At 27.9% G+C, this 26,033-nt stretch overlaps 1 protein-coding gene across 1 annotated transcript in view; it reads right to left on the reverse strand.

Moving 5' to 3' along the window:
- LOC107170956 (uncharacterized) overlaps window positions 1-20,045 on the reverse strand; it is a 91,846-nt gene extending 71,801 nt beyond the window's left edge. The window contains exons 1-2 of the mRNA XM_089229688.1: window positions 19,779-20,045; window positions 12,901-13,009 (exon numbers count right to left, since the gene is read on the reverse strand). Of these exons, the coding sequence (XP_089085814.1) occupies window positions 12,901-12,946 (46 nt within the window). The 5' untranslated portion in view covers window positions 12,947-13,009; window positions 19,779-20,045. The remainder of the gene's footprint in view (window positions 1-12,900; window positions 13,010-19,778) is intronic.
- Between the last annotated feature and the right edge of the window lie 5,988 nt (window positions 20,046-26,033).

The raw sequence follows: 26,033 nt of genomic DNA on the forward strand, positions 1-26,033 counted from the left end.
AATGTAACGTTGCACTCGGTGTTAATTAATTTAATACCAGATACACCACAATTCGCTTCAAATATAGTCTGAAGAATTTTTAAACGATCTTTATATAGTAATTTTGAAGGTCCATAAATAGCCAAGGTCTTACAAAAATTTAAAAATTGATGCTTATTATCTTCAATGAATGTTTTATATTTAGGATTGTCTAAATATGCTTTGGAAATTATAACAGCAACAGAGTCAAAAGCACAAGTATTATTAACGAGGTACCTTTGTTTCTTATCAATTATAACTGATGAGTTATTACCATTTTTTAATACACAATTCAAGTTTGATCTTGTACATCGTTTGTTCAATAATTTTTCTATTTCCTTATTTGCCTGCATGTATTTTGTTGGTCTTGCTCTTTTTGATTTGTTAGTACTGTCAATAAAAATAGACGCTTTACCTAATCCTCTCCAGTTTTCAGTAGCATTAAGTGAACCTAAAGATGTGTTTAGTTCGTTATCGTCATTGGATACATCTAAAATCTCAGGTATTGATGTTAAGGATAAATTATGTTTTGAATTTAAGGAGAAATTTAGTTCACTATCGTCGTTGGACACATTTAAAATATCTGGTGTTGATGATGAGGGCAAGTGATGATATGAATTTAAAGAGACATTTAGTTCATTAACTTCGTCAGATACATGTAAAATATCTGGTATTGATGATGAGCGAAGAATGGGTGATAACAATGATTTTCCGGATACTTCATCATCTGGCTTATTAATATTATCATTTAAGATGATCCTAGAAGTTTCAGGTGATTGACATTTAGATACATCACTGATATCATCAAATATATTAAACTCTGATCTCGTCAAATCTGAATCTTTTTTGTTAATGGCATAATTTCTCAACTGTGAACTACGAAAAATCTTAGTATTGCTATCAATGCTATTTAAGTGATGAACAACAAATCTATCCGCAGTCATGGGTTTTCGTTCATGACGAAGAATTGTGCATTTCAATTCCTTGAAATCTCCTTCAACTGATGCAGAAGTAGCAGTATCGTAAGGTGATTGAAAATGTGATTTCATAATTGATGTCCACAACGGGAAATCTTTGCATAGTCGCATTATATCCTTTGTAAGTTCTGGAAGATAGTATGCGGATATTCGATTTCCTGTTTGTTTTGAACTTACTTTAGCTTCACTCAAAATATCTTCCAGAAAACTTTCAATCATATTTATATCTTGTTCTTCTTCTAATTCTTCATTTTTTTCATTTGAGTCTTCAGTTTCATCTGGCCAACTTAACTGTTGGCTTATACTTTCCATTAAACCTTTCATACGACCAATGAGAAATTCTCTTCCTATTTCTGAAGAGGTTTTAATTGAATTGTTATTATCTACCCATCCATCGGTTTCACTTAATACTACTGTTAACAAATGAGTTAAAATTGTTCGAAATTCATCAAGACTTACAGATTCCATAAGTATTCTGAAGCATCTGACATAAAATTCTTTTAAATGTTTTCTACTTTGCCCAGATAAACATTTAATTCTACAAAAATTTTAATAATATGTGCGACATCGATTCTTATAAAACAAGGTGGTAGATCTGTGGTATGATTGTATAAAAATATAAAGCATTTTTCTACATATCCCCGCAGACTTGATCCATCACAAAATGCACGGGTTAATGCTCCAAGTAATGCTCTTGAAAAATCACAAATAATTTCATTAGGGCATTTAACTGCCGATTTCATCCACTGACTAAGCCAACGAAATATGCTGAGAGTATCGTGACTTTCTGATATCATTTGCGTTATGGGAATTTGTCCATATGAAGTGGTGATAACAGCTTCGTATAAAAAAATATTATTAGATATAATATTAAGACTAGACTTCTTTAACTTTTTAACCAAACCTCCAGTTGCGTCAATAGATAAACGACAATAATTTTTGCATACATCTTTATAAATGATCAATTGATGATTTGACCAATAGTATACAAAAAAAGGATCAATACCTATATTATGTATGGATCCCGCATGATTGGAGTTGTATTTTAATTCCATCAACGATTGTATTGGACACTTTTTAGTAACTCCCAATGTTGCATCTTTAAACTGTTGTTTGGTTTTACTCAACACGTTAAGACTGTATAGATTTGGTGGTGAAATACGTCCAAATTCCAAATCGGCCACGTTTTTTCTTCTCCAATTCGATCCTACATTAGTCGAAAGCTCTTCACCCACCATTTTTCGTTTGTAACCTTTCAATTGCCTTTTGGTAATATGGCTTGTTTCACTACCTCTTGTATCTTCAGTTAAAATACTAATGATAAGAGATTCTCCATCTTCTGGTTTTGAATCCGCCCATCCATCAAGTTGTGAGCCACAATCTTTGCAAAGTGCCTCAAAAACAATATATTTTTCACTTTTAGAACTATCCCGAGAAACTTTTACACGTTTATATACAAAATTGCATGGAAGCTTATGTGTTTTTAAAAATAAATCATTAATAAAATCTGTCCACTTATGAGGCTTAAGTACATCGTAGTATCTATACCCTCGATTTTTATCTTTGTACGATTGTGTTATAGGGCTTATCGATGAATAAACATCAAAAGGGATAGTAATTTTAAATAACTTTTTGAATTCATTTTATGTCTATCCTCATAAAACATGATGTACAACGAATTTGATGGAAGTTTGAAATTTAAATCTTCGGATATTGCTTTCCACACATTACTGGTAATTGGGCTAATTAAACCACGTTCATTAATAATTTCATGTTTTCTTTTTTCTAAAACCTCAAAAATCTGGTTCTCATCTACACGAGGTTTTCGTCCCCTTTTAACTCTACCCTAAAATATTTTTAAAAAATGAGTAGTTTTGACTTAATTGAAACCTAAGCAATTAAATTAGTTTCAGTTATTACATTGTGTAAGTGGATTAAGACCCGAGTGCTAGAATATACATAACATAATTTCGTAAAGATTTAGACTTTAAATTGTTTGTTTATAACCATTTTTTCTATTTAATAATGGTTTTAAACGTATTACATCTAAAATTGTTTGCGTGATTACATTTTTAATCAATTTTTAGTCATTTTTATTTATATTACTTTTTTTAGATTTTGAGCGGAACAATGAATGTATTGGTTTTACTATGATGTATGTTTTTTTTTTATTTTTATTTTTTTTTTTTGTGTTTGTCATCACGTTTTAGGACAGTAAAAATGCTTGGATTTTCTTAAATAGTACTTACCTTTTCTGATAGAAAAGTGAATCTATATGGTACTTTGGGGGTCAAAAGTATAAAAATAAAAAATCTTATAGTTCAGGTATAGTAACACTAATTTTAAATCGTTTAGGTGATTTATTTATTATTATAACTATGATTTGAATATTAAATTTTAGTTGTTGAAATATTATTTTAATCAATTATTATAGAAATTTAAATTATTTATTTTTTATTAGTTTAATAATTATGTTTGCTTCTTTAACTAAAAGAGCTCAGATTCCTTTTTCTTCTTGATTGCCTTTAGCAATAGCAGCTCCTACACCTGTTTCTTCTTTAGTTCATTCTTTAACTTTAGTAACTGCTGGTATTTATTTAATAATTCGTTTCAATGAAATTTTTTTTAAATTTTCTTTTTTTAATTATTTATCAATAATTTCTTGTTTAACTATATTTATAGCTGGATTAAATGCAATTTTTGAATTTGATTTTAAAAAAAAAATATTGCTTTTTCTACTTTAAGTCAGATAGGATTTATATTTATAATTTTATGTTTAGGTAAGATTGATATATGTTTTTTTTTTTTATTAATACATGCTTTACTTAGGCCTATAATATTTTTGAGAGCTGGAATTTTAATTTTAAATATAAATAATAATCAAGATATTCGTAAAATGGGTTGATTAATTGATTATTTACCTATTTGTGGTTTAATTTTTATATTTACTATTATATCTTTATGTGGTTTTCCATTTTTTGTAGTTTTTATTCTAAAGATTTGGTTTTTGAATAATAGATTTAATTTTTTTTTTTAACTGTTTTTATTCTATTCGTGTTATTTATTATTTGATAATAATACATTTTTCTATATTTAATTTGTTAATAATTATTAAATTTGACAGAAATATTTTAATTTTAATTTTTTAGTATATTGTTAGTTAGTTTTATTATATTATTTTTGGTTCTTTTTTTATGTGATTAATATTCTATAAATTTGATTTAATTTTATTAGAGTTTAAATTTAAGATTTTGAGAATATTAATTTTATTATTATTGAATATAATTTAAATAATAGTTTAATTTTTTTTTTAAATAAATAATTTGTTTTTAGTCAAAATATTTTTTTTAATAGTTATAAGGGTAAAATTTATTTTTTTTTAAATTATTTTTTTATTTGTTTGTTTTTTAGTTAATTTTTTTTTGAAAATAAATTTCTAAAAATAAATTTTTATTATAAGTTTTTTTAATAAAGTTTTTAACTTAGATTAGAGTTCTACTCTAATTGTTTGATTCTGAACGGAGTGAAGAATGTATTGATTTTATAATGATGTGTGTTTTTTTCTTTTTTTTTTTTTACTTTTGTGTCTGTGTACAGCATAACTAGTCGAAATAATGCTTCGATTTCAAACTTCGGGGGTGGTTTCCGATGGCAAAGTGAATATCCTTGGTGCATTATACAGGTCAAAAGTAAACATTTTCCAACAGTTTTCATACAAATCGAGAAAAACAAAAAAAAAGTGACGGAAAAACGGGAGTTTTTACGCAAAACCAGTTTTCGACCAAATCGATTTTTTTATATGGTTGTAACTCAAAAACTAATCACTGTATATACTTAAAATTTTCACCAAATGTTTATATTAGTGTTATATATATACAGTTAAATTTTCAAAATATTTTGACTTTGTTTGAGCTATTTATAGACCACTGAAATTTTCGACTTTTCTGAAAATTTTTTTTTGAAATGTCGATAAAAAAATTTTGGATAGCCAAAAATACTTGAAAATTTAATACAAGGTTCCTTATGAGCTGTTTGAGTTGTTCTTATTGTAGTTAAAAAAAATCCAAAATCGTTAGTCACAATTTTTTTTTATACACGTTAGTAGTTAAAATTTTTACGAAATATGTCAAAATCGCCATAATTTGCAAGTAATTTTGAAGTTGAAAAATCATAAAATTTTTTGTGTTTATATCTAAGGATAAAAAATTCAACACTAAGTTTTCCACAAGTTTTCCTTTAAGTAGCTATACAGAAAACTCGAAGCGTCATTATAGGAAAAATGTTATGAGTGTTTGAATTCTAAATTTTCACGAAATAGCGTAACGATAACGATTTGTCTTTTAATAAGTCAAATGAATTTAAATATTTGTTTTAATTCAAAAAGTATAATTTGTAGATACTTGAAAATTTCACCAGTTATTTAGATTGGCATTTTCTTTACATGATTTAATTTTCAAAATATTTCACTTATTTTAATGCTATTTATAGGCATTTGAAATATTCGTTTATGCTTATTAAATGTAATATAATTGTATGTCGTAGTACCTAGGCTGACAAATCATCTCCGTTCAGAATCGTATTTCGTATACAATGAAACCTATCATTGCATTCAAATTTAACACTTCTATAATAAATAATAGTGATCCATACGGCACCTAATGAACAGCAGATCGGTACCCACTTACCCGCTTTTTGTTTTTTTGTTTTTTAAATATCTTAAGGTTTAAATTAAATTGATGAAGATATTATGATATCATTTAAAAGGTATTAACTTGTTCTATTAAATAGAAATAGTTTTATCTGAAAATTACAAATAGTTTTTTTTAAATTTATAGTTAAATGAAAAATGTTACTTTTGTCTCCGGTCTCCCCTACTTGTATAATGTTATTATTGGGTACTTGAAATTTCTTAACTTTTGAGTATATTATTATATACAAATATAATGATATGCAAATTATATTAATTCAACCAACCGGCTGACGTATTAATAAAAATATTATCAATAAAGAATAAAATATCCTTGACTGACAAATATTCTATCTATTCGCTCAGAATCGTTTTTCTTATACAATGATGTTATATTATTGAATTCAAATGTAATTCCATCCATTAAAGTCTCCACTTGTAGCCTACTATACAGCAGAGCGACATCCACTTACCTGCTTTTTTTTTTAGTTGTTTATAATAATATTATAGTAGTTTTATATTGTAAGAGATTTTTTCAGATGTAATAATTAACACTGTATATTATGATATAACGTGTTACATTGAATAATGGGTTCACTCTGTGCATAATTTTAAACGATTTTTATTTTTTATATTGATTTATAATAACTTGTTATGAATAAAGAGCATTTATAATAAATGTCTAAAATATCTAAATACAAACGTGTGTTATTGTATGACGACTTTTTTTTAATCGAAAACAGACCGCGTTTCTAGCTCGAATTGTAAATAACTTAATTGACATAAAAGAAATCTATAAAATTATATTTTTAGATGAACCAATGTACTTAAAATTTAAAAAAAATCGAAGAAATATGTGCATTAATATATCATACACCGATTTTAGAAAATACGTAAATAACCATCGTCCACGTGTACAAAAACGGAGGGAAACCGAACGTCTGTAATATCATAAGAAAAATGACTCGTGTGACGAGTCACTCGTCTCCTACGTTGTTGCAGCCATATAACATTATTGAATATTCAATTATAATAGTACGAACTTGTGGTAAGAGTCTTTCGTCTCTATTGATTTTTTAAAATTTATTTCCCGTTTGGCTATGGTCCTCAATTGCCTCATTATATAAAAATATCAAGGGCCGGGTAGCTGGCTGTGTCAAACCGACATTGATTCATATCATTGTATACGAAAAACGATTCTGAGCGGAGTCTATATCGAGTATATTAATTCATAAAATGTTTTTACTTTTTTAATATTGCTATTAAAATAATTTACTTTACTAATAGTATTACGGTATCTAGATTGTTATAATTTCTGCTGAGAACATGCATTTATAATGATATTTGATTGAATGATATATTGTTATTAGTATTTGACTATTCGTCATATCACCTTACCATAAAACAGTGTGAATCTGTTCATAGTATACGTAATTAAATAATTAAGATACATAATAGTATGAACTAGTTTATCATAAGTATATTTGATTATAAGTAACTACTGATATAATGAAAAAAATATAATTATTTTAAATTCATTTAAAATAACTTACCTTGTCAGCCATACTTATATAATATAGTTAGTATAAGTACTTCACAGGATACAAATATACAATTAATACAAACGTATGCACAAATGCTTGGTCTAACCAGTATACCTATATGTACACACAGTTCGGTTACTGCAAGATAAATGAAGTGATTATTTTAAAAACGAAACTTACAGTTGTCAGTTGAACAATCAATACAAAATATTATATTGTGTCCAAATATACAATATTTGTTTTTGATAAACACTGACATTCACACAGTGTCAATCCAGATTTAAAATTAAAATACGTATAGAGTTTACTCCAATATAAACTACGTATTTCCCTGTGAAACCCATATACTCCGCGGACCATAGAAACATGACCAGTCGCGCGACCAAAATAACTTTTTCTTCCGCACCGCTCGCAAAGAAACCAATTCGACTTTTGTATACAAGTCACTACAACTGTAAACAGTCTAACCCACGATAGCGCACGTACTTCTCAAACAATCCAACTAATTTACTAATTTCATCTCGCTGTATAACAATACCTAAACCGTTTTACATTGGATATTTGAATCTTTATTACTATTACCAATTTATCATTAATACTAAATACTAGTATTTATAATCAATGATTTAATTTACTTTAATTTGTATTTTCATTGATTTTTAACTGGAAAAAAATCATTTTTTTTTAAAAAAAATTACTCTGTTTCGCAAAATTGTAAGAGCACAAAAAACGTACGATGTAATTTAATAATATCAGTGAAGAGGTAAACATTAAAAACATGTAAATTCAGCAAACGTGTATTTTTTATTGTTTTCATTGAAATAACATATGTTATTATAATCTTATGTATTTTGAATACAATACTTTTACACGAAAACAATAATTCTTACAAAGCAGTAGCTTGTGGAAATCTAGTAAAAACTATTAACAATAAATGTGTATAATTAATTAGGAAATTATTATTATTTTCAGAGTATCTAAGTATCTACCTATTATATAAAAAAGAAAAATCACAATTCACAACTATAAGTAGGAAAGTGACTACTCACGAGTAACCCAATTAAAAAGTATGAAGACCGTCCAACCGTCCAAGTCCTAATAAATATCACATAATAATACGTACATATTACATATATAATAGTAAAAAATAACTTATCGCTTATAGTCAATGGAAGAGTGTGGCACAATTAAATAATTTTAAAATAAACAACTAAAAGATAAATTATTTAAATGATCAGCATACCGATGCATCAAAATTGTATTAGTTGGGGGATTAAAAAAAAAGTTATTTTTTTAAATTATTCAATAAGGGTTCGATAACTCAGCATTATCATAATTTTTAAAATTTTTTCGGAGTCGATCGGACCACCCGGGGGGGCTTTGTGATTTTGGCCCCTTCCCAACTTGTTTTTTATTTCCCGAGGCCCCAGACGATTTACAAATTCGGGGATTGAATTTACAATTATTTACAATTAATTTACAATTGTTTACAATTTGTTCGGAGTCGATCGGACCACCTGGGGGGGCTGCGTGAACTTGGCCCCCCCAACTTGTTTTTTATTTCCCGAGGCCCCAGACGATTTACAAATTCGGGGATTGAATTTACAATTATTTACAATTAATTTACAATTGTTTACAATTTGTTCGGAGTCGATCGGACCACCTGGGGGGGCTGCGTGAACTTGGCCCCCCCAACTTGTTTTTTATTTCCCGAGGCCCCAGACGATTTACAAATTCGGGGATTGAATTTACAATTATTTACAATTAATTTACAATTGTTTACAATTTGTTCGGAGTCGATCGGACCACCTGGGGGGGCTGCGTGAACTTGACCCCCCCCCCCCCAACTTGTTTTTTATTTCCCGAGGCCCCAGACGATTTACAAATTCGGGGATTGAATTTACAATTATTTACAATTAATTTACAATTGTTTACAATTTGTTCGGAGTCAATCGGACCACCTGGGGGGGCTGCGTGAACTTGGCCCCCCCAACTTGTTTTTTTATTTCCCGAGGCCCCAGACGATTTACAAATTCGGGGATTGAATTTACAATTATTTACAATTAATTTACAATTGTTTACAATTTGTTTGAAAAAAATTGCAGAAAGTGGGGGGGCCAACTTCATGTACGTAGCCGTCTCTATTTAGGTATCTGTGTAATATAAGATATAGGATATAGGTATATCATATTATATTATATATAGCCGGAAACGCACTAAATTGTATCGAAGAACAAGCTGGTGATTCGACGACTTCCTGTCCCGTTTTCACCTATTCGTTTACGCCCATGACTTTATATATATATATATATATATGTATAAGTATAATAATAATATGATATTGTATGATGGGTATACTTATATAGGAGAAATCATTTATTGCCAGTTCCCGTCGGTCGTCCTGCAATCGCCGCTCCGATAGCTACATATATACGACGGACACGTTATGTCTCATGTCATAAAAATATATACCATGCACATAATAAGACGAGCTATTTATATGTTGTGTATATATAATTGTATTTGGAGCTTACACTTTGTTATTGTTTCGAGAACAATAATATAATATTATTATATGTTCTATTGATCTGTCCACCTTGTGCCATGGCCAATTCCGTCTTATTGCTCCGGTGATCAATTTTGTCTCGTTTTTACCACAGCAGTTGCAACTTGAAATACATAATCTATATATATATGTGCGTGTGTGATCCATAAAATCCCCACAACTATGAACTTAAAACAACGCGTTACGATACCGTTAAAATAGTGTACCACGAAAGTAACTTATTATGGGTATCAACTATAAATCGACTTAACCGAGAAACTGTATTTAACAAAAGATTGTTCATTTGCGACGTTATTGTGGTAAGAACTTTTTCGCCATGTTTATTTATACAGTTTGAACGTTGATAAAAGCAGTGTCAAAAGAATAATCAAATTTTATTACGTCATAAATTCAATGAATGCAATGGTTGGGAGGTCCTAAGCTTTTGCAAATTAAGCAAATCTAATTCAAAAGATCGCTTTCAAGGACCGCGAAAAAGGGGTAATAGTATAATGTGATAAATATGCATAGGTACGCGTTGATTCAGATAAAAATATTTCATCTTGAAAAAAAAACCAAGTTATATTCTGCATATCCCATTGGCCATTAGTTCTTGTGTCATTTGATTCAAGTGAAACGCACAGAAATTCTGGTTCACACAGTGATATTATGTTGAATAATTCAGTAGCAACATTTTGAAATTATTACTACCCAAAATTTGTCACAAATTCACATGTATATAGCGCGAGAAAAGAATAAATTGCTTTCGATTGTCAGTGTTGTCAAGTTTTCAGTGTGAAAATGATATATTAATATAATGCAATACACACACTACCGAGAATATTTTTTAGAATATTTATTGCGGGAGTAATCATGATCACTATATAATATTGTTGTGAACTTGATAAATCAAACTAAAATTACCAAATTGTTAATGATTTTACGAACAAAACCAACATTTTTTAATGAATCGATATTTTTTTTATCTAAAAATGAAACATTATTGATCGGATATTTTATAATAATATAGAAAATTGTATGGAAATTATTTTCATTCAAAGAAGTAAACATGAAAAAGCATCTTCAGCAGTTTTGCTTTATAGCAAAGTTTTAACAATATTGGAATGATACTATAGAGCTGAGAGTGTATTGTCTTTTGAATGCACATTCAAGACGAATGCAACGTTTTTAAACACAAAAGTATCTTGAAAATACACTTTTTATACACCCACAACAAAAATATTGTATAAAAAACTATTTTATTAGGCAGAAATTTATTAAGAACCGTTGATGCGTTTATCACTTTATTAATATTTGTTTATATTCCTATTTCCTTTAAATTTCTCATGATCTTTATATTTTCTCTCGAATAGAAAATATTTTTAATGGAATTTTGTTCAAAAAAATAAAATCTACGCAATTTGTAGAGCTCGTGTTTGATAAATTATTATTTTAGCGCATAACATAATATCGTCTATTATGTAAAAAATGTAACTAATATGAACATTTGTCACATTTTCCAATAACAATATATATCTAGTTAAATATCTCCAAGAAGATTTTTGTTGAAATAATTGAAATATAATAACATTAGACGTAACAAGTATAAATATACGAGGTCCAATTTATTTCAAAATTTTTACTTTCGTACATTTGGAAAGACAATGATGTTGTCGATGAAACCGTTTTCATCAATTCGATATGTGATTTAGTGTGATGTAGCTGCTAGACCTTTCGTGTCGGAAGTCACATAAAATATGAATATAAGTTCAACGAAGGAAGTCCCTGCAACGACTATTGTTAGGCTTTTGCAAATAAGTGAGTTATATCTATTTAAATAATATATATTTATAATGTTTTATAAATTTACTTTCAACATTTTTCATCGTATTTTAAAACTATATTTCCTGTATCATTTCAAAATATTATTCTAGTCGGGACGTATAACTACCTAACTGTAATTACTATGATAAACATACATTATCATTTTTTTAAATAAATAATTGTTTTTTATAGGTATACAGCATAATATAATATATATAAAAATAAAGAACCTAAAATAATACGAATTAGTATATTATATTTTAAGGCGTAAAAAATGTATACTGTAGTTTCAGTGTTCACTAAAACATTTTGAAAGATTTATCTTAGTTTGCAGAGAAGTATTTTTTTTCAGTCGTACTAATAACCTTTTACATGGGGGTCCCTTATCCTTATAGTGATTGATGCTGTCGAAACAATTTTCTGTCGTTTTTAAACTCTACTCATCTTTAAAACCACAAATCAATCGTCGGGTGAGCAATCCCTATTTCCTTAGACCTAATATAATAGGTCGATTCCTTTTTTATTCTTAAGACTACCTGCCCTAAACTTATAGAAATATATTTTTTATTATTATTATTATTGTTGTTGTTAATTAACATTTTACAATTTACATATTATTCTGCAATAATATCAAAAAACACATCTACTTTACATGAATACATTTTCTCGAAAAAAAGTATACAAATTATCACATTTTTTTTCAACTAAAACTACCAAATTTATTTCATTAATCATTATTTTTCATGTAATGTATTTTCTTGTATATTTGTAATATTTAAAAAACTTGAAAACAAACTTACAGTTGTTTTCACCTCTGAGTTCACTTAACTTCTACCTTCCATTTTCAACTTAAGTTAAAAAATGTAGTATTTATTAACTATAAAAAATAATGTAGAAGTATATTATATTATGACGCTAAAATGAAAAGAAAAGTTTTCTTATTAATTATTATTTAGAAACGAAATTCTCTATAGTCTGTAATAATATGTAAAATAAGACTGGTATAGTTTACAAAATGTCTAATGCAACTTCTGAATAATTCGTATGAATATTAAATTAAAAACTTGGATAATAACAATAATAATAATAATCCGTAGTTATTTCAATTATTATTATACTCTATGATTCTTACCATTTGTTTTGTATCAAATATCAAAACATTGTTTAAAACAAAAAATATTGTCATAAAGAGAAATTTAACACAATACTACATCGAATATTCTTAAGCGTATTTTTGTTGAATAAATATAATATTTCATTCAACTGTTTTAAATAGTATTATTGAATATAAATACAAACACTTACATGTCCAAATATAAAACGATGAAATGATTAACAGGAAAAACCACATATTTTTATTCCAGGTAATATGGTCCTTCACAATTGATTATCCTTTGAACAATTTGTGAATATCCTAAAAAATAATAAGACAATATTATTAAGTAATACTTATTCACTTTTCAATAGTTATTGGCAATCTTCAAAAATATGATAAGTCGAGTAAATTCGCTATTTAATTAGATTATTACTCGAATTTTTCACCAAATATTTATATCGATATTTTTTATGCATAGTGTTATTTTATATTATGTCAGTTTCATTTTATCCCTCCCCAGAAAATTACCATATGGATAGTAAGTGTATTGTTTATTCATATAAAAAATAAAATTAGAAAAAAATACATATTATGCTTTCTCATATTTTCATCTTAGTGATCACGGATAGTAAAAAAGCGAACTATAATTTTACTGATTGTATGAGACTATTATTTAGTAGGTAGCTATAGAAGTATAGAACTAATCATAAAAGAAATAAATTACCTAGGAATAAATGAGAATAATTTCTGTGAGCCATAACGAAAAATTCAGTATGAATAAAAATTGTGCAAACGATGATAACATATAATGATGCACATTATTTTCTCGGTAGTTTAGTGCACGGTAATTATACTTAAGGCGATTTTTTTTTTTTTTAATTTTAATTGCCCGAGTATTTTATTTTATCGTATTTCATATCACACGAATATGTTCTCGCAATTTTTAAGATATATTATTTTTTTTTTTGAATATTTAATAACAAATAGATAATAAAATATATTTCAAATGTTATTCCTAAAAAGTGTATAGGTACCTAAATCTAACAGTGTGACCTTATAATCGTTATACACACGTGTGCAATTAACCATGAGCCTATAATAATATACTACAATACTCGTGTACAGTATTACAGACCCGTGCCTGACGATCACTGGGAACTGACGAAAAACGAAAAACAATATTGTGATATCGACAAACACGGTTCGATGAAATAATTTAAAACGAATATTGTGATACGTTCCTACCAACATTTTGTTGATTTAAAAAAAGTTTATTCGAATCGACAAATAAAAGGCTGTAGGTGGTAGGTGCATATAGGTTTTACTGACATAATATTACTTATTTTACGCCGGACGAAACAGTAAGAGCAAATAAAAAGTTAATTTTTGTAATGAGTCCGCTCGGAAAAGTTTTAATACCAGCGATCCTCTATCGCCCGGCTCCTCGTCAAATCGTAATGTGTAATAATAATGTAAGTAGGTATGAGAAATAAGTTTTCGAAACACCAATTTGATCATGTATAATACTGCCGTGGTTTTGCACCAATGTGAGACAATACCTAATAAAAGTATTTCTGGATTTTGTTTTTATCACAATAATCATAATATTGTCTAAAGATTTCAAAATATATATCTATAGATATTGCCGTCTGTAGAATTTGAGTACCATGTCGTTATTATTGTACAGAAGCGTTAAAGGTACATTGTTTTAACTAATGACCATTTCGGGCATTTCGACACTCATTAGGACAATATTAGCATGTTATCGGATCGTCGAGGTCATGTTCGTGACATAAACTTTAACAAACCGTTGGGGTGCCTCAACTTTTTGATATATCCTGCAGTGGTTATTTAATTTACTATAATGTTTTTCTTCAGCATACACTAATTATGTAATGACATGATGAGTGTTTGTTATTCGTCAAACACTCAAACTTCATTCGTATTATTAAAATATTAAATTAGGTAAAATAAATATATCTGGTAGGTAGATCACCATCACGAACATTAGGCGTATAATGTATATATATTAAGTATCAATTAGCTGTAACAAGACATAACTTTTATTACCTATTTTATTTAGAAATTCCTATAAAAAAATTAATGGTAGATAAAATATAAGCTACAGAAATAAAAAAACAAATACCTATAACGTAACTAACTGATAATTTTAGGTAAAAGCTGTAATATTTTAAGACAAGAAATGTCATAGTTAATAACTAAAAATATTTGACTTAAAAGCTTTTAACCTAAAACCTATATGGTATTAAAGCCGTTTCACTCTAATCATTCTCCATTACGTAGTGTTAGGGATGGGCAATTCCCGGGAATGTTATTCAATGGGAATTGACGGGAACCATAAATAAATTGCTGTAACGAATTATATTAAACTCACCATATGATGTATTTTTTTTTATTAAGAGGAACCCGTGGCTGCATAGGCCATTGGGTGTGGGGTGGTACGGTACTACGGTAGGGGTTATTTTTGTATATTTGTTTGTAGGTTTTAAGTGGGTAGGGTTGTAACACGTGTTAGTGTATGTGTGGCAAAGATATGTTGCTAAAAATTCCGGGTGGTCACCCATCCGGGAGCTAGCAATTTGCAGCCGGTACGTACGCTCACTCAGTGCGTTTCCGCAGATTGAGCGTACGACCGCGCCTCATCAAGCCACAATATGATGTATTACATTTACATTTTCATGATGTTTGCTTATTTATAATTTAAATAAGCACTTAACCACACCATATAACAAATAACAATTTATTAAAATGTATAATTCATTAGAACAGCACTTTTGCATATTATTATAATTTATAATACTTGAAATATTTGTTCCTGGAAACAGTTTTCAGGAATTTTTGGGAGCGCCAACTCAACGGTAGGTTACGATTTTATAGATTTCAAAAAACCTACTTACGAAAAAAAAAATTATTTTATTTTATTTTATTCGAAAATTTTGGACATCAGTAGATTTCGATACTATCATTACGAATTTATTTTAATAACACATTGTTTTATAACGATAATCTATAAAGGTATCTCAAAGTGTAATAAACTAATAATAATTATAACTTTGGATTCCGTATTGCGTGGGGAACTGATGAGTTATTATTGATCTTACTCTTATAGTCTTATATTCTTACTGAAATAACTATTATAGTCTATAGAAGCCCGACTGTTTAACTTACCGTATTAAACATTTACAAAGATTAAATTTCCAATTATTTTCGTTTTTAAATTATATGTTTGTAGTTGAGGTACGACGTACATGACCGTAACGCACCGACAGTACTTATCTTAATATACAAAATAGAGACAGAACCCATGTATCATAAATGAAAATTCAATATAATAATGTTTGCACAATAAATTTAACTATAAAGGAGTGTTTGCTTAATAACATGAATATTATTTGAACGGTTTTAAAACTTAGTATACGGGTGAGTAGTAGCAAGTACGTAGAAACAATCCAAGATAATATAATAATCCACAGCACGTGGATAAAATATCAAGCGCATACAAACACAGTCATGAGTCCTGGACACGACGAGCACATAATAATATGATGAGTCAGGTAATGCAAAATAAATTATTATATAATCTATAATCAAGACCAATTTATATCATCGATTTTTTTATAATCAGTCTTTAGGGTCGAATTAACTTGATTTTGTTTTACTTCCAAATCTACGCGTTTTTGCGAGTATATCTCGAACGGTTATTATCTAGTTAGGAATATTAGTCGGCAGCTGATGATCCAATGTTACAAAAAATATTAATGGTCCACAAGCAATTCTCTATTTAATCATCTTATTACATGCGCTTATTATAACACTGAAAGAATTCCTGATCAATTAGCGTACTCTTTTTTTGGGATTCACATTATTTTTATGTTATTGTTATTATTTTTTTTGTCGTAGTCTCCTTTTTCCTTTGTCTCGTTCTGTTCTGTGTTGTTATACAATATAGTAACATTCATATTGACTAAAATTACACACATGACCTTTATTACGTCGGTGTTATTATTTTTATTTTTTTTTTTGTGAAATTGCAACAAGAGTGTATAAAAAATACAATAGAATTCGGGATCAACGCACATTATAAACAAATCCTGTTGGAACATAATTGTGCTTATTAATTCTCATAGGTTGTATACGTCGTACTATACGAATGTAAAATTATAAAAAACAACTTACAAACAACTTACACTATTTTTAAAATATTACAGTTTGTACACTTACGACAATTATTAAGGTTTGTAAGAACTAATAATTACTTAAATGTATTACTTTTAATCATGCAAAAGCTTAATGATAAAATTATACATACGTATTAAGTTTTTATCTTATGTTTAAGTTGGAAAAGTAGATTTATACTAAAAAATGAGAAAACAATAACCACTATTCGTAGCTTCGCTTAATGATGTTAGTTAGATTCATACCAAATGTCAAATACAGAGTTTAAAATTGAAATTGTTAACGTTGAAGTCATTTAATAAGTAGTTAATACTTTTATTTTAAACAACTATTACAAAAAATAAAAAGATTTAAGATAGCATTCAATAAAAACATTTTCATTCTGTTAAGCAACAAAAACGCTTGCAGTAACATGGATTATGTATTTTAATATACTAACCGTTCTCTATTATTTATAAACATATTTTTTTCTGTTCCAAAGTATTGTAATTCATTTTTTACTATTTGTACTCAAATTATTTTTAAACGCCGTAGATATATATGTCTGATTAAGAAAATATTATACTCACAACAATTATTATAACAGCTTGATTTTATTGGACTCACTACCACCGTAATAATAGTTATAGTTTTAATTAATAACATAGGTATACCCATACGGTTTTTTTTTTTAAATAGAACAAAAATTTAATTTGGTTTAACGGCAAATTGATGTAATTTTATCTCCAATATTAGTATAGTAAAATTAGTGTTGGAGAATTAATAAACCTAAAGTGCAAAGTAAATAGTTTGAAAGTAAAATATACATAACCAATTACTCGTATTTAATATGTATCATAATAAACTATATTAAATACTGTTGGGACGTTATTTAATTGATCGTAAGATATTTTATTGTAAAACCAACATTTAATTGACTAATATAATTAATTATGTATTATTATAGTATATTTAAAAATGTATTATGTACGCAACAAATATCTCATAAAAAGTCTGCAATAAAAACATTTTAGATAACTATTATTTGTCAACTAAAATGTAAGTAGGTATTAGGTACCATAAAATCAAGAACATCGATAATTTAAGGAATTTCATTATTTTTTTTTTGATATTCTATAAGATACAAAATGTATTCTTTATTCAACTTACACTTACATAACTCATACGTTTTTTTTCATATAAGTATAACATACCATATCAATGTTTATTGATATTAAACTCGATACATAAGATTCATTGTTTAATATTTGTACAACAGAAATAAAGGATGTAAGGGTACGCAACATGTATTTTAAATTTATGGTCCACATCCTATGTGTTTTAAAAACAGGTCACTTAAATACGAGCATTTATTATGCATTAAAAAACAAAAATGTATTATTTTATATGACCCATATACATACTACAATATAAACTACTATATAAATGGCTCATTAGCTCTATGAATATTATGATACTTAAACTTGAATTATTATTTTTTTACTAATTGTAGTACAGAAGGGTTTTCACTAAATGCATTTAATTTTAAATAACGATTAAACAAAGCATTACGTTTTTAAAAAATTATTGCAATAACAGTAATGACAATGCTCGTAATAATAATGAGAGCAATCGGATTTCATATTTTCAAACCAAATACAAGGTTTCGGGTTCAAATCACGTACATCACATTTATATAGGCATGATTTTCTCCCTCGATACAATGATAAATGATACTAGACCCCCTCTGAGTAATAATAATTATAACAATACATCCAACTACGTGTTTTGAGTATTATCATTCTCTGCCACAGATTATATACTATATTTTTTCCCAGTATAGACAACGCATCCCGTTTTAGCCATGATTGCTTTTTTAATTTACGTTACTCGATTGAAACGTAAATAATAATCATATAATATTATATAAAGCAAACGCTTTAAAATTCTATTATGTAATAAAACGTCCTCTATGCTCAAGAACGCACGATTACGTGAACAAATATCTTGGATTTAACATGTTTTTGTAAGGTATTTACTATTTAGTATTGAATTAATGCATTGAACGATTCATCTCTTGAATCTCTATAACTATATGAAGAATGTTTATATTTTCTAAATAGCTGCTAACCATCGAAATATAATAATTGACATAGATTATAATATATCACTTATACAATATAAATATAAGGGTATTTCGTATCTCACAAAATATTGGTTAGCGATAAATTTCGAATTCTATGCAAAAACAGTATCCATCATAACATCTCAAACGGTGAGATGTAAGATGAAATCTCTCAATTCACAAACAATTGTCACAAAAGAAAAAAAAAAGCGTCCGTAAGTCTTCTCGTTATCTACCTCGCACTAAGGCCACGAGGGTTCTCTATAACTTTTTTAGTTAACGCCTCCCAGAAAAAAGAAAATTTCCCGAGATCACTCTACAAAAAAATGCACGTAATAATAATAAAAAAAATAAAAAGCATTATTTAATTTTTGACTTAATTCGACTATTGTTTTGTTTATATTTTGTATAAAGCTTATGACAAACGATGATAAGTTATTTGATTAGTTAATAAGTTGTAATAATAAAAAAAAAAACTGCAATATTATGAGTTGGTGTGAACGCGTTATGTGAGTATAGTTATTGGTTTTCACGTACTCGCAAGTTTCAAAATCAGAAAGCCGAAGCGTACATTTTTTCCAAACGCGCGTTTTATTAAATCAATCAAGGAAGCGCGATTTTTTTATAAGTAAAACAAATCTTTCTCGTGCAGTCTGCTGCTACAGTATCGGTACGTGAATTTTAGCGGTTCAACGCTATCATAACGATACACAGCAGTATAATATAGCCCGACAGTACCTATATAATAATATTATAGAGTGTTTATCATCAAACAAAAGTTCAAACCTCGTTGAATGATTTCTCCATCGGACACGCGCGTTTTCTGCGACGACAGGTGAACGCGGACGACGGAGTGGACACAATAAAAAAAATAAATAAATAAAACAACAATAAAACAATAATAAAAACAACCAGGAGGAGCGACAGTAACGACGACAGTAATATTATATTTACATTGATCGCGATGAAAACGACGACGATGACAGACACTCTGGTCAGGGTGGACCACACTCGCGCGCGACCGATGGATACGTTACGACTGACTGCGGCGAGCTGCTGTCGAAAACTCGATGAATCGCGAGCACATGGTCTCGGGGTTGTACGCCGCACGCTTAGGCATGCGCCCGACGAGACCCTGCAGCTGTAGGGCTGGCACAAATATCCGACCATAAACGCGAACAGTAAATGCGATGGTAATAATATTATAAAGTGTAGCGGGTCGTGCACGTGTGAATATATTTACTCGGCCTTAAGCCCGCGAATTGATACCATCATAATATGTCCTGTATCGATATTGTGTTGTCATAATAATATAATACATGGCAATAAACACCGGTGGCGTATCTACCTTTAGCCGGATAGAAATGATGGGAGGCATAGAAGATGATTTTTTTTTTTTTGTTCCAGTGTTTCCGACCTATTATACGATCCATTCCAGGCTCGGATATTTTATAAGATATACACGTATATTATATGGCTGGGGTGAATGATCAGCGGTACGAAAAATCTGCGGCGTAATTGAAAAATTTAAATGCGAAATCCTGGGTTCCTGAGTAGGACGACGAAATATTGTATTATACACTTCCCAAGCTGCTTATGCATATTACAATAATATGTTTATATACGTATAGACAGGTCATTGTGGTTGCCATCTCTTTTATATTAATTTTATTATAATAACCGACGTCCCTTCCAGGTGATAAATGTTAGTTTAAAATTACAACAATTTGTATATAATATGTAAAGCTCTTTTGTTGGCAGATTTGGATGAAGTCCCATTGGAACGAGAGGCATATCAAAACAAAAAAAAGGAACAGAGAAAAATAGGGATAGAAGGTTAATCTTAAATGCAATTTATTGGATCATATACTTTTATTTTAATAAACTATTATTAAATTTGAATATCTTAGATTGTTTACTAGAAGTTGTATGCTTAACACTGTTCGCCACACTGTTATTATTAATAATATAAACAAAGTTTTATTCGACAATATAAAAATAGTAGTTTTGTAATTCTGTATAACAACTAAGAACTACAACTTAAAATATTTTCATCGTGTTCATAAACATATGCACTTAACAAGTTGTAAAATATTCATATACCATATGGTCTGATTATTACTTATTAATAAACCTTTTTCGGATTTTAATAAACATTTTAAGTTGATTATAACACCATATGAATTTATTATGATAAAACTAAAAGACAAAACTTTACATGAATCATCATAAATCTATTTGAATAATATGTATATAATTTTTAACCTACGGAAAGATACTTTTTTCACATTTAGTTATGTTTGGTATTTTTTCCCCATCAATCACAAATACTGAAATTACTATAAACCCACTTATAAGTTAAAATATTGTTGAATTTCCACTTCCAAACACTTATACAAAAAAATATATCCAATTTCGAGCAATCTAATAGTGTTATGTTCTTTCTCGTAAATATATAATATATTTATTTGATCACTAAATAATTTCAAAAACTGTTACTATTTAATCGCTTCAATAAGAGTTTTAGCAACAAGAAAATTTGACAGTTTTTTTGATTTTATGTTGACTAAAGAAGAATATTTCATAAATAAATAGTGGCCAAAGTCATCATAAGACATAAAGGATGTCACCATTTCATAACTGTTCACTTAAAATCGTTGTATACGTTTATGCCCATATAAATAAAAAGGTGGGATGAACGATACTCATCAATAGTAGCACAACAAATATAATAATCTAAGGATTTTTTCCACGTACAATAATAAATACATAAATATTATTTATTTTTTTTTTTTTATCAAGACTCGCATGATTTTAGGTAACGAAACAGCATACAAAGCGTCTAAGCAAATAGCTCAAACAAATCAGGAAAAATACAAATATAAACATCCACAGATATCAAAAACAAATAAAAAATTTATAAATCCTTAGAGTGTGGGTACCTGCTTAAAGCAAAGTAAAACGCCTTCGTCTTATAATGGTTGAACTAAAAATCTCGAAACAGTGGTTGAATATTTAAATCTTTTGTGGCTTAAGTCTAAGCTTTGGATAAAATGTCACAGAAAAAATTGGATGAATAAATGTTGAATGAAGAATTCACAGATATGTAGTGGATTAACTTTGATCGAAAATTTTGTGTTGATTTAAGGAAGTTGCGTGCTAGTGGTTATCATGATATATTTGTATGTTAGTAATCGAATCCTCCATAATAATGGCCTCAACATATTAATTGATGATCATCTCTTATCAAGTATCTAAAAAATTCTTCAAACGGTATCGCAAAAATATACGTAATCATTCAAATATTCTCGCATCAACTTTATCCTCTTTAGATCTAACCGTCCAGTAACCGATAAAACCAGTCAACTGAAAAGCAAATGGTAAATAAACCTTTTAACCTAACTATTGTCCATACTCAATCGTATTACAAAAAAAAAAACCTATTAAAACTGGAATTCAGATATCTATAGATTATTTATTTATTGTAATATTATTATTACTTTTACTTGATATATGATATTGGTATACATCAATATTCAACATATATACATATATATATATATATATATATATATATATATATATATCAATGGATATGTTCTTAGATCATGTGAAATTTGTGAGAATTTTTTTTCTTCTCTGATAAATTTTACTTATTAACTATATAATACGAGTAAACAGGGCGTAACGGGAAAACCTGACAGACGAAATAACTTTTTTTTTTTATTTTTTTTTTTTTTTATGTATAGTTTATACTTTAAAGTCACTTAAATTACACGTATATTGTTAAAAAAAAAAGATTTTTATTTTCTAACACTGGAAATACAAAATTTAAAATTTGATTTAAATTTTTTGGAAAAATAAAAATATCAACATTTTTTGTGTAAATTAATATAAGGCGTCATATATTTTTCAAAATATTATTTTTGGGATTTTCCTGACATTTGTATATTTCATAAGGTATTATTTATTAACTATATAATTTTCAAATTGTTTGCCATACCTACGTGTAAGTAGCATCATATTTTTCAGTTTTCGTGTTATGCATAGGTAGTATAGTAAACAAAATTTATTTATGATAAAAAATATTTATACTTTTAAGTTTTCTTTTTTAAATTATAATCTTTTTATATAGTCAGTTAAAACCATATTAAGCATACCTACCACCGACAGATAGCCTCGTGGCTCTACCACCTCAATAGCCAAGGTTATTGCAATATATTTTATCATAAACATATTAATTTTATCGATTATAATGAATCTACCTACTTACCGTGCTGAATGCTCCCCTAATCTCTTAATATGAGAGTCTATATAGCTTAAATTTAAATATTTTATGTTTAAAACTACTCAAAATTTATTTTTTAATGAAAAATACAACATACTATATTGTATTGTAACTCGTTTTAAAATTTAAATATATATAAAGTATACAATTTCATAGCGAGAAAGAGATAATATTCTCTTCTATAAATTAAAAAATAATATGTAAATGTACAGTAATGTTTGCTATAATAAAACTGTATTTCTCTATTTATATGCTATATCTATATGTATATTAATTACGTTTGTTATGTGTTACCCAACGCATAAGAAAAGAACACAAAATATGCAAATGTAGTGGCGTCCTCTTAAATTTATGTTTGTAAATAGTATTTAGTATTTTTTTTTTCCATTTGGTTTGTGATATTTACTCAGATTACTATTTTTTTTTATATATATCTCATCATACATTACATTTAATAATTAATATGTTTTGAAAGAATTACTAATTTAATCGCCAATCGTCATCACCACTATAATAGTATTACTACTTGGGTGCATATTGCAAAGAAAAATGATTGGATATTTCTGTTCTTCTTGTAATTTTTTTTCTCCTCATAATACAATTTACGGCATAATCATCACCGCCAATAAATTGACAGATATATGAATATAAAATAGTTAAAGCTGTATTTTTACCAGCGTCTAAATGTTTTCATAGTTAATCTACTATTTCTTAAGTTACTTAACTGATCGAAAATAAAATAAACGTACAAACCATTAATATTATTATTATCAGGACATCTATTGGTGAATAAATCACAAGCTATATTAATGTAATGCGTATATTAAAATAAATATATTATATTATTATGTGCGTATAATAAAATATACTTATCTATATCGATTTCACTATAAACATATTATCTAAATTGCATTATTCTAAATAATGCTACCATAAATAATTGTAAGTTATTGTACTTTTACTTATTTGAAAAAGTTCAGATTAATTTGTTTTATTGCAGTCTTGCCGGATCGGTCACCGAAAAAATGTTTTGCATTAACAATTCCATCGAATCATTTCATGTTTAGACAATACTTTATACCTACACTTTAGATACCAACAAAAATAACGCATATATATATATATATATATATATATGGGTAGGTACCATAATAATAAATTGATGTCTTGGAAAACAAAAGCCGAATACGTATAATAATTTATCCGCTCGTGCACGATAAATTTCGTTGCTAAAACACATTATAATATACCGCCCGTTTTGTTCCGAAAACAGTCATATTTAACATAATATAATATTATTTACAATATATATATTTCCATAGAAAGGTTAGATATACGCATTGTACATTCTTACCTATAATGTATACTATGTTAAACACATAACTGCAGTTTATACAGTTGTATGCGCGTAGATTATGTTTGTATAAATCGACGTTGGCATTATATTATAATTCTGTGACCGGCGGATTAAGTCTCAACCGCACCCTCCCCGAGGAAATTTCTTGACATTTTACATTTTTATTGTTTGTTTCGAGGTTTCGACACCATGTCTTGCAGCTAAGTATGCGGTATTAGTTTACACCGCCGCCCACTAATCCAATATTATATTTATTGTTAAATGATAAAGTGGCCTGAACTCGTGATAACGTATTAAAAATATAACAATATGATTATCGTAGAACAGGCAAACGGCACTAGAAAAGCATTCACGTCGAGTAATGGGGTATATTCATAAAGACCTGGACTACATTATTTTAAACCTTAATATAAATTAAAAATTACATTTCAGTTGATGTTACTGGCATATCTTGAGAACTGAGAGAAATTAAAAAAAAGTACAAATTTAAACTTAAATTAGACGTTTAGTAAACTTCCAAATCAGCTCCAATCTCAAGTCCAAACTTTTATAATTTCTTTTAGTGTATGTTATATTCCATCAAAATACTAAGAAACATCTTGCGTTAACTTGTACGATTTATTGATTCTTTTAGACTATTTTGTTTCATATTATGTACTTAAATTTTTAGCAATGTAAGAGTAATAAAGTAATGAACTTACAATTTAAATTTAAAAAAACTGTAGAATATTTTAAATAATTAAATATTGTATTGTTTTATATTGTATACCTTCTGAAAATCACTTTATTTTTTACAAAACTTTGAACATAATATAGTTGTACTATTCCATAACTGCATCACTGGTATCAGTATAATGATAATCTGTGGTGACAAAAATGATAACATGAGTAGAAATCCATATAAAATAATATTCATTGATTTTAGACTCAATGACTTAAACACTATATATTTAGGGGTCATATCAAATGCATTGAAAAATCTTTTAACTAGGAATAACCAATTGTTTATAGATAAATTTATTTTAAAAAAAAATACCTAATACAAAATAATAGCTATTATAGTCTTGTAAAATTAAACCATAATTTTCTTGTCATACATTTTTTTTCTACCTATCTATTTATATAATCGTACTAATAGTAATATCGAGAAAATAAAATATTTTATTTATCTATATCAAATATTATTATATCCAGTGGAATCTATCGTCAGCGAAATCGATATATTATACAAATATCCGACAAAATCAATATGAAAACAGCGGAAATATTATAAGACCTCTCTTTACATATCATTCTGTCATTTTAAATTCATTTTCCGTATTTCAATCATGGCCAGGTTTTCACGAAAACATCCCATTGGACCGACTGATATTGCAACTTCGCGGAAAAGACATAA

This window comes from Diuraphis noxia, unplaced genomic scaffold, assembly GCF_037042655.1.
Source record: "Diuraphis noxia isolate RWA-SAM2 unplaced genomic scaffold, SU_Dnox_SAM2 contig0005, whole genome shotgun sequence".
In the NCBI taxonomy this organism is placed as follows: Eukaryota; Metazoa; Arthropoda; class Insecta; order Hemiptera; family Aphididae; genus Diuraphis; species Diuraphis noxia.